This window comes from Erpetoichthys calabaricus, chromosome 14, assembly GCF_900747795.2.
Source record: "Erpetoichthys calabaricus chromosome 14, fErpCal1.3, whole genome shotgun sequence".
In the NCBI taxonomy this organism is placed as follows: Eukaryota; Metazoa; Chordata; class Cladistia; order Polypteriformes; family Polypteridae; genus Erpetoichthys; species Erpetoichthys calabaricus.
Window position 1 is genome coordinate 19,533,425 of NC_041407.2, and position 11,056 is coordinate 19,544,480.

The 11,056-nt window shown below is 42.2% G+C and overlaps 1 protein-coding gene across 1 annotated transcript in view; it reads right to left on the bottom strand.

The window, feature by feature from the left end:
- Positions 1-10,159, bottom strand: part of LOC114665123 (bMERB domain-containing protein 1-like) — a 60,270-nt gene extending 50,111 nt beyond the window's left edge. Inside the window, exon 1 of the mRNA XM_028819524.2 lies at positions 9,849-10,159. Coding sequence (XP_028675357.1) covers positions 9,849-9,924 — 76 coding nt within the window. The 5' untranslated portion in view covers positions 9,925-10,159. The remainder of the gene's footprint in view (positions 1-9,848) is intronic.
- Between the last annotated feature and the right edge of the window lie 897 nt (positions 10,160-11,056).

Sequence of the window (11,056 nt, forward strand, 5' to 3'; positions counted from 1 at the left end):
ATCACTTTCCAGACTGAGACAAGGTATGCAGTACCCCGCTGGGAAAAGAGGTGGCACCTACGCTAACAATACTATCTCTTTTCTTCTCCATAGCTCTGAGAAGCAGCCCAGTGAGGGGACCTCAGCAACGCCCCCCACTCAATTGAGCCACACCTCCTCTGGTCAGGGCAACATAAATTTGATGGCTCAAGGATGATTTTGATTTTGATATACTTTGTTAATCCCTGAGGGGGTCAGAACACAAGGTCAGCCATTGTACAATGGCCCTGGAGCATTTTCCAGGTTAAGGACTTAGCTCATAGGCCCAAAGGATGGCATCTCAGTTTGAGGAACACAGTCCCACGTGATGAAACTCCACAACACAGATCTACTCAAGAGAGTTGATAATTTTAGGAAGCTGAAGAGGCTAAAAAGGCATAATTTGTGCCATCATTCTTTGTTTTGGATACTGGCAGTAAATGTAGTGACCTGGCTGGCACCCCAAATTTTCTTTAGTTCTCTCCCTCTTTTGCACCTCACCATATATATATATATATATATATATATATATATATATATATATATATATATATATATATATATATATATATATATATATATATATATTGTGACAGGTTGAGGTCGCTTGAACCCTCGGACAATACGCCAAACACCAGGTAAAAGTCCAAATATTGTTTTTATTCGAACTATAACTTGCACAAAGCACCCTCCTCTCCACAATACTCATAAATTACTCAATACACTAATCAATCCTCCACACTCCCAGACACTTCGCCACCCTTCCTCCCAGCTCAGCTCAGTGTACTGGTTTCCCAGAGTCCTTTATATAGTCCATGACCCGGAAGCATTTCTCTCTTCTGTCCATGTGATCATGAACACTTCCAGGTCGGATAAAAAGCTCCTTTCTTCAACCCGGAAGCGCGTCGTTTCTTCTTGTCATAACATCATGACGCACTTCCGGGTTATAGGGCACGTAAGAGTCTGATAGCCCCCTTACAGCGGCTCCTGGTGGTCCCCAGGGTATCCAGCAGGGCTGTGCATAAAAAAGTCGGGGGACATCCATGCCGTCGGGAGAGCTCCTCCTGGCGGCCTGGGGGTGAAGACCGGAATATTTAGCCGGCCACCCACCACTATATATATATATATATATATATATATATATATATATATATATATATTTTTACTGTGTATATATAAACTGCTCAAAAATTAAAGGAACACTTTGAAAATACATCAGATCTCAATGGGGGAAAAAAAAGTCCTGCCAAATATCTCTACTGATATGGTAATGTGTTAGGAACGAAAGAATGCCACATCATTTGATGGAAATGAAAATGATCGACCTACAGATGGCTGAATTCAGAGACACCCTGAAAATCAAAGTGAAATAATGATGCTGCAGGCTCGTCCATTTGGCCGAAGTTTCAGTGCAGCAACTCCAAATCATACTCAGTAGTTTGTATGAAAACACGTGCTTGTATGCATGCCTGACAATGTTCGGGGGGCATGCTCCTAATGAGACGACGGATGGTGTCCTAGTGGATCTCCTCCCAATCTGGACCAGGGCATCACTGAGCTCCTGGACAGTCTGAGGTGCAACCTGGCAGTGTCGGATGGACCGAAACATAATGTCTCACTCAGAGGTGTTCTATTGAATTGAGGTCATGCGAGCATGGGGGCCAGTCAATGGTATCAATTCCTTCATCCTCCAGGAACTGCCTGCATACTCTCGCCATATGAGGCTTGGCATTGTCGTGCACCAGGAGGAACCCAGGACCCACTGTACCAGCATAGGGTCTGACAATGGATCCAAGGATTTCATCCCGATACCTAATGGCAGTCAAGGTGCTGTTGTCTAGCCTGTAGAGGTCTGTGCGTCCCTCCATGATATGCCTTCCCAGACTATCACTGACCCACCACCAAAGCGGTCATGCTGAACGATGTTACAGGCAGCATAACGTTTTCCATGGCTTCTCCAGACCCTTTCATGTCTGTCACATGTGCTCAGGGTGAACCTGCTCTCATTTGTGAAAAGCACAGTACGCCAGTGGTGGACCTGCCAATTCTGGTATTCTATGGCAAATGCCAATCGAGCTCATGGTGCTAGGTGGGCAGTGAGCACAGGCCACCCTCATGAAGTCTGTTTCTGATTGTTTGGTCAGAGACATTCACACCAGTGGCCTGCTGGATGTCATTTTGTAGGCTCTGACAGTGCTCATCCTGTTCCTCCTTCCAGTCAGTCCTGCTGATGGGTCAAGGACCTTCTATGAGGGTCCCTGTCCATCTCTCCTAGACTAACTGCCTGTATCCTGGAATCTCCTCCATGCCATTGAGACTGTGCTGGGAGACACAGCAAACCTTCCTGCAATGGGAGGCACATATTGCTGTGCCTGCCATCCTGGAGAAGTTGGACTACCTGTGCAACCAAACTCTGTAGGGTCCAGGTATGGTCTCATGCTACCAATAATGACAATGACCATAGCCAAATGCAAAACGAGTGAAAAAACAGATGAGAAGGGAAAAATGTCAGTGGCCTCCACCTGTAAAACCATTCCTGTTTTGGGGGTCATCTCATTGTTGCCCCTCTAGTGCACCTGTTGTTAATTTCATTAATACTAAAGCAGCTGAAACTGATGAACAAGCCCCTCTGCTACTTAACTGACCAGATCAGTAGCCCAGAAGTTTCACTCACTTGATGCTATACTCTCATTAAAAAGTGGTCCTTTCATTTTTTGGAGCAGTATATACAGTCATATGAAAAGTTTGGGAACCCCTCTCAGCCTGCATAATAATTTACTCTCCTTTTAACAAAAAAGATAACAGTGGTCTGTCTTTCATTTCCTAGGAACATCTGAGTACTGGGGTGTTTTCCGAACAAAGATTTTTAGTGAAGCAGAATTTAGTTGTATGAAATTAAATCAAATGTGAAAAACTGGCTGTGCAAAAATGTGGGTCCCCTTGTAATTTTGCTGATTTGAATGCCTGTCACTGCTCAATGCTGATTACTTGTAACACAAAATTGGTTGGATGAGCTCGTTACGCCTTGAACTTCATAGACAGGTGTGTCCAATCATGAGATATAAAGGTATTTAAGGTGGTCAATTACAAGTGGTGCTTCCCTTTGACTCTCCTCTGAAGAGTGACAGCATGGGATCCTCAAAGCAACTCTCCAAAGATCTGAAAACAAAGATTGTTGAGACTCATGGTTTAGGGGAAGGCTACAAAAAGCTATCTGAGAGGTTTAAACTGTCAGTTTCAACTGTAAAGAATGGAATCAGGAAATGGAAGGCCACAGGCACAGTTGCTGTTAAACCCAGCAGGTCTGGCAGGCCAAGAAAAATACAGGAGCGGCATATGCACAGGATTGTGAGAATGGTTACAGACAACCCATAGATCACCTCCAAAGACCTGCAAGAACATCTTGCTGCAGATGGTGTATCTGTAGATCGTTCTACAAATCAGCGCAATTTGCACAAAGAACATCTGTATGGCAGGGTGATGAGAAAGAAGCCCTTTCTGCACTCACGCCACAAACAGAGTCGCTTGTTGTATGCAAATGCTCATTTAGACAAGCCAGATTCATTTTGGAACAAAGTGCTTTGGACTGATGAGACAAAAATTGAGTTATTTGATCATAACAAAAAGCGCTTTGCATGGTGGAAGAAGAACACCACATTCCAAGAAAAACACCTGCTGTCTACTGTCAAATTTGGTGGAGGTTCCTCCATGCTGTGGGGCTGTGTGGCTAGTTCAGGGACTGGGGCCCTTGTTAAAGTCGAGGGTCAGATGAATTCAACCCAATATCAACAAATTCTTCAGGATAATGTTCAAGCATCAGTCACAAAGTTGAAGTTACGCAGGGGTTGGATATTCCAACAAGACAATGACCCAAAACACAATTCGAAAATCTACAAAGGCATTCATGCAGAGGGAGAAGTACAATGTTCTGGAATGGCCATCACAGTCCCCTGACTTGAATATCATCGAAAATCTATGGGATGATTTGAAGCAGGCTGTCCATGCTCAGCAGCCATCAAATTGAACTGAACTGGAAAGATTTTGTATGGAAGAATGGTCAAATATACCTTCATCCAGAATCCAGACACTCATCAGAGGCTATAGGAGGACAGCGTCTAGAGGCTGTTAGATTTGCAAAAGGAGGCTCAAATAAGTATTGATGTCATATCTCTGTTGGGGTGCCCAAATGTATGCACTTGTCTAATTTAATTATGATGCATATGGCATATTTTCTGTTAATCCAATAAACTTAATGTCACTACTGAAATACTGCTGTTTCCATAAGGCATGTCAGATATTAAAAGGAAGTTGCTACTTTGAAAGCTCAGCCAATGAGAAACAAAAATCTAAAGAATTAAGAGGGGTTCCCAAACTTTTTCATATGACTGTATATATACTAGCTGTGCAAGCCTGTGCTGTAAAATGCCTGGGCTCCTAGAAACTATTGAAATCGTCAGAAAATAAACTGAAATGCAGAGTCGGCGGTATCGTTCTGTGGATGTGCTTGTCCCCCTTGTCTATCAGCGGCTAAGCGAGTTTCTCTCTCATCTGTCTTTCCTCTGGTTTATATCTACTCCCTATATATAAAATCCTAAGCCTAAAAGTGCAATGATTTTATGTGACGTTTTTATGTCATGTTTTTTGTCACGCTTTAAATCGGATTTATTTTAAAACCTACATACTGTATATATGTTTGGTATCAGTCTTTTCAGAATTGATCGAACTTTAATGTAATGTTGTTAGATTTTCAGATTCTTATTCCATTTTAAAATTATTAACTAAAAAATATCAAGAACTCACTTCCCGCGAGACAAGACTTAACCAAGAGTGCCAAGAGATTTAACCACGCCTGGGGCCGGAAATAAAAGACAAAGAGTAGGAAAGCTGCTGTAAAGGCTTTTAAATGTTCAAAGCGCCGCCTGAGATGCAGATCACACGGCATGGCAGCAGCAGCAATCCAGCAGCTGATCGAGCAAAGAGGTGGTAAAAAAAAAAAAATACTGTATTTGTTTTCCCATTGTATCACCGTTTAAGAGGGAGTTTCAGAGGAGCGACCGCATCTCCTTCGGGTGCATTCAGCCCCTCTCTTCACAACACAAGTGGCAGACTGGCTGCAACTGGGGGAGCTTGCCCCACTAGTATATATATATATATATATATATATATATATATATAGTGAGACACTGACACTTATACATGAACCCAGCATATGCAGGCTTAAAAAGAAGAACATCCACATATTAAGACTTTATGACCTGGACCCCACCTTATTAATCCACACCCCCCCATACCCACCTAACCCCACCCTTCCTCATTTGCTATTTATCGCCTTTTCATTACTATGTGTCTATTCATTTCCCTTTGATGATGACTCCTGGTTGGGTTTGAAAGCTTAGGAATAAAAAAACTATTTTAAGATAACATGACTCATTTTCTCCCTTTGTGGATTTCTAGCTACATATATTTTATATATACACATATATAAACATATATACACATATACATACACACATATGAGATTCTATATTAGGATGTGCCAGAATATTGTTAAATAGACTCTTTTGTCACCTTATTGGGCCCCCTATTAGGGTGGGAAAATGCCGCCAGTGCCCCTGCTGTCTCTGCCAGTTTTCTGATATAAGCGTCACCCCTAACACCTTAAACTGTGAGCTTCTGAGTGTCCGAAACCTCTGTGTGTCACCCTTTTCAATTCAGAAAATCCCTGTGCCAACAGGACACCTGTGAGTGAGGAGGCAGTGGCTCACAATGGAGCAGTGACTCCAAAGGACACCTCAATAACACGAATGCTTGTCAAATGCAGGACGTGGGGAGACTTCATCAGTGAACAGATTTGTTGTGGTACATCCCACACTTTTCCTCAGGCTAACCGGGAATGGCTGCAAGGTGTCCATGCATAATAAGTAGTTCTGTCATTATCCAGTAATTCATTAGAGCCGTCTGGCAAACAGAAAGTGACAAGAGTTATGAGAATGTAAAGTGTTGCAAACAAATTAGATGAATGACTCATCAGTGCGGGGGGGGGGGTGACAAGAAGAAGACTTCAGCTTCATTAGATGCTTTCAGGCACATCAGACGGCACAATCTCGCCTTTAAATGGGCTGCTCAAGCATTCGCTAATCAGGTTCCTTCAGCTACAGACTCAAACACTGGACAGAACTTACATATACAGAGAAAATAAACAGAAGAATAGGAAAACTCAAATAATAGCTTGTGGAAAAGCAAAAGGTTTTCAGTTGTGCGATGGCCTCTATCAATAATTCCAAACTGTGAGATAAAAAGAATGAGTTTATCCTCATCTGACATACATATGTTTGTTTCCTCCAGTAATCATTTAGCATAACTAGTTTGACATTTGAGGTGTAACGCAGCAAAGCATAGGAATTGGAAAATAACAGCTTGGTTAGTTTATTAGAGGAATCCAATTAAAAGACAGAAATAATCGGGATGAAAACCTGCTGCCCTCAGGGTCCAAAGAACTGAACTTTAAGTCCCTATATAAGATGGCCATTATTAAAATTCACAGTTAGTGCTTCACAGTTTTTGTTATTTACTGCCAACGCCTTCTCTTTCTGCACACTTCATTGTGTTGCAGATTTCATTTTAAATTAATAAATTTGCCATTTTTGCCCATCAGTCTACACTCAATAACCCATAATGACAGTGAACAAATGTTTTCAGAAAGGTTTACAAATTTATTGAAAATAAAAAAGATGAAATCTCTCATTCCTAGAAGTACTCAGACCTTCTGCTGTCGCACTCCACATTGTGCTCAGGTGCATCCTGCTTGCTTTAATTCTCTTTGAGATGTTTCTAGAACTTGATTGGAGTCTACCTGTGGCAAACTGCATTGTCTGGACATCATGTAGAAAGGCACACGTGCACCTGTGTAAGAAAGGACCGCAGTTCACACTGCACGTCAGGATGAAAACAAAGCCGTGAAGTCCAAGAAACTCTCCGTAAACCTCCGCAATCAAATTGATGTGAGGCACAGATCAGGTCAGGGGTATAAAACCATCTGTAAAGCTGTGAGTGTTCCTAGGAGCACAGTGACTTCAATAATTGTGAAAAGGAAGATGTTTGGCATCACCAGGACTTCTCCTAGAGTTGGCGATCCAGTCAGACTGAAAAAACAGGAAAGAAGGGCCTCGGTCAAGGTAGTGACCAAGAACCCAATGGTTACTCTAACAGAGTATCAGAAATCTTCTGCTGAGATAGGAGAACCGGTCGAAAAAAATGACCATCTCAGTAGCACTCCATCAATCAGGAGTGTAATGACAGACTGGCTAAACAAAGGCCACCCTTGAGTTAAAGGCATATAATGGTGAGTCTCTGGTCTGATAAGACAAAAACTGAACTCTTTGAGTAGAACTCCAAGCAGTGCATCTGGTGAACATCACCTGCCTAATACCATCAATACTGGGAAGCATGATGGTAGCAGCATTATGATATGGAGGTGTCTCTCATTAGCAGGGACAGTGAGACTGGACAGACTTGAGGGATGGATGAATACAGACAAATACAGGGAGGTCATTGAAGAAAACCTGTGACCTCCGACTGGGGTGACGGTCCACCTTTCAGCATGACAATCACCTGAAATAGACAGTCAAGACAACCCTTGAGAGCCCAGCCAAAGCCCAGGCTTAAACCTCTAGAACAGGGGTAGGCAACGTCGGTCCTGGAGTGCCACAGTATGTGCAGGTTTTTGTTCCAACCCAGTTCCTTAACGAGAACTCAATTATTGCTGATGAAGCACATATTGCTTAAGTGACATTTTAATGCTTCATTTTAGTGGTCTCGCTTGTTAAGGTTCTCCAACCTTAATTGCTTATTTCAATCTTAAACTGCTGCATTCAGTGTTTTAATTGCTCCTTATTAGCAATAAGATGTAAAACAGGGGTAGGCAATGTCGGTCCTGGTGAGCCGCAGTGGCTACAGGTTTTCATTCAACCCAATTGCTTAATTAGAAACCAATCATTGCCAATCTCAGACCTTATTTAATTTTATGGCTTGTTAGTCTGTGCAATGTAAGGCTCTTATATCGTAGATTTTTTTCCTTTCCAAGGATATCATCCAAATGATTTGAAGCCTAAAACAGATCATTTTCAGTCTGTCACATTTTTCTATTAAGTGTTTTATTAAATCAAACAGTGCATGATGAACACACACAGATGTAATTGGAAAAAAGCTAGCTGGAGAACTGCTGGCTGCTTTGTCTTTTACATCTTATTGCTAATAAGGAGCAATTAAAACACTGAATGCAGCAGTTTAAGATTGAAATAAGCAATTAAGGTTGGAGAACCTTAACAAGCGAGACCACTAAAATGAAGCATTAAAATGTCACTTAAGCAATATGTGCTTCATCAGCAATAATTGAGTTCTCGTTAAGGAACTGGGTTGGAACAAAAACCTGCACATACTGTGGCACTCCAGGACCGACGTTGCCTACCCCTGCTCTAGAACATCTGAGGAGAGACCTGAAGATGGCAGTTTACAGAAGTTTCTCATCCAATCTAATCAAGCTTGAGAGAATCTGCCAGGAAAAATGGGATAAACTGTCCAAATCTAGGTGTGCAAAGCCTGTAGAGACTTACCCAGGAGGAATCAGACCTGGAATTGCTACCAAAGGGGCTTCTACAAAATACTGAACACTTACAGAAAGAAGATATTTTAGTTTTTGATTATTAATAATACATTTCCAAACCTTTCTGAAGGCATGTTTTCACTTTGGTTATCGAGCACAGATCGATGTGGGCAAAAATGTCAAATGTATTAACTTAAAATGAAATCTACGGCTGAATAAAGTGTGAAAAATGTAAACGGGTCTGAATACTTTCTGGATCCAAAGTATCTGTGTTGTTAGGAAATTGGCTAAATATAAGAATGAATAAAAATAGATGGATGTTAAATGCATGATATGACAGACAGACAGACATCAAATAGAGGTGCGGATATGAATTCTATGATGACATAGTTAGATTATATTAACAGAAAAAGACTTAAACTGAGCCAGTTTACATAAATAAAAAAAAATCAATTTTATGCAAATTATATACCTGGTTTTGTTACAAGTAGAAAGAAAAGAACGATATAAGGGTCCCAAAGGCTGGGGGATATCCTGGGCATCTCGAAGGGGACAAACTTTGAACGATCATTGGTCAAGCCCAGTTATCACACACACTCACTCAGAACACAATTACGTAAAATAAAAATTCATTATGTTTCCCCGGAGTAGACCATACACGTGAGCTCAGTGATTTCAGATTGACTTCACTACGAAAGCTTTCTCGTGTTGTGGCGGTCAAAAAAATATGCCGCGACAATGCCTCGGCTCGGCAACTGCTCGCCTATACGTATAGACCTTTACACGTTTCTTTGTTTTGTGTGATTACACACTCGTGCCTCTATATATTGTAAATCTATACATTTTCACACAGTTAGCCTTGAAACTGAAGACACCGTGCTACTAATCCCAGCACTGCAGCATCACCTCATGCCTGCTCGGGCACACGCAGCGCACTCTGCACAAACGAATTGTAGATTTTTTTTAGGAAGGGATAAGAGCCGCACACGCACGCGCTGACACAGAGACCACAAAGTATGCTCGCGCACTCCTTCACGCTATCTACTGTAGACTGTAGCACACTACTCACCCTTTACATCTCTTTACAGTAGTTCATAACAATCTGCGCATGAGCGCTTCAGGATCATTTTCAATTCTAAACTTTTTTTGCGCAATTTGCCAGCCCAATCGAGGGCCCCCATCAAAGAGATTACACCATGAGATCGCTGCGGGTCCCGGCCCTGCTCACCTGCATTCACCTCCGCTTTCCACTTCGTGTGCTCCAGGGAGCCGTATTGCCGGGAAAGCTTCCTTTCTTTGTCCATGTCTGATAATAACGCCTGGGGCAAGTGGAGTAAGAGAATGGGAGATCCGCCGTGCTGTGATGTACGGGCGTTAGGCGGTAGCAGGATTGTACGTCGCCATGCACTCCATGCTATAATGAAGCGCAGGAGCGAATTAACGGTGCTAAATGCTGCGATGCCGGCTAAATGCGTATGAGCCCAGCAGCGCAGTCAAACCTGACTGACTGTACGACAAGCCAGTGGTGGAGTGGGAGCTACTCGATGCTGCCACCTAGTGGATTTGGTAGGCTCACTTCTATTACAGGGTAGGCGCTCTCAAAGCATAATAATAATACATTTTATTTATATAGCGCCTTTCCAATGCTCAAGACACATACAGAATATAAGAAAGAACGGCAGGGTATACAGAATATAGCATTGTACAAACCAGATAAATAAATAAAGAAGATTACGACAGTGAATTCAGAGAAAAAAGCCTAACAGACAACATAATTGATGGTTTTGCACACACACATACAGGTTACATGAGCATCTTGACAGAGAAGTAAACTGAGAGAAGGGTAATACAGTCAAGTAGAGCTAAAAGCCATCCTGAAAAGATGAGTTTTGAGTTGTTTTTTAAAAGAATTCATGGAGTCAGCTGACCTAATTAATTTCGGTAGGTCATTCCAGAGTCTGGACGCTATACAGCTGAAGGCCTTGTCATCCATGGAGTGTAGATTAGCGTGGGGCACAACAAGATTGCCAGAATCAGAGAACCTTAGTGGCCGGGCAGGCACATAGTGATGGAGAAGGTCACTGATGTAGTTTGGCGCGAGGTTATTTAAGGCTTTGTAGGTTATTAGTAGGATTTTATATTCGATTCTGTAAGACGGAGCAGGATGGGTGTGATGTGCTCGCTGCTGCTGGTTCGAGTAAGGACTCTTGCAACCAAATTTTGAATAAGCTGGAGCTGTGATATAAGATTAGAAGGGGCACCTGCCAGTAGGGAATTACAATAATCAATGCGGGATGTGATAAAAGCATGGACAAGTTTCTCAGCATTATAAAAGGAGAGGAAGGAGCGAACACGGGATATGTTACGGAGGTGAAAGTAAGAAAGTTTCTTAATGTGATTTATGTGGGCAGAATACGAGAGGGAGGAATCAAAAAT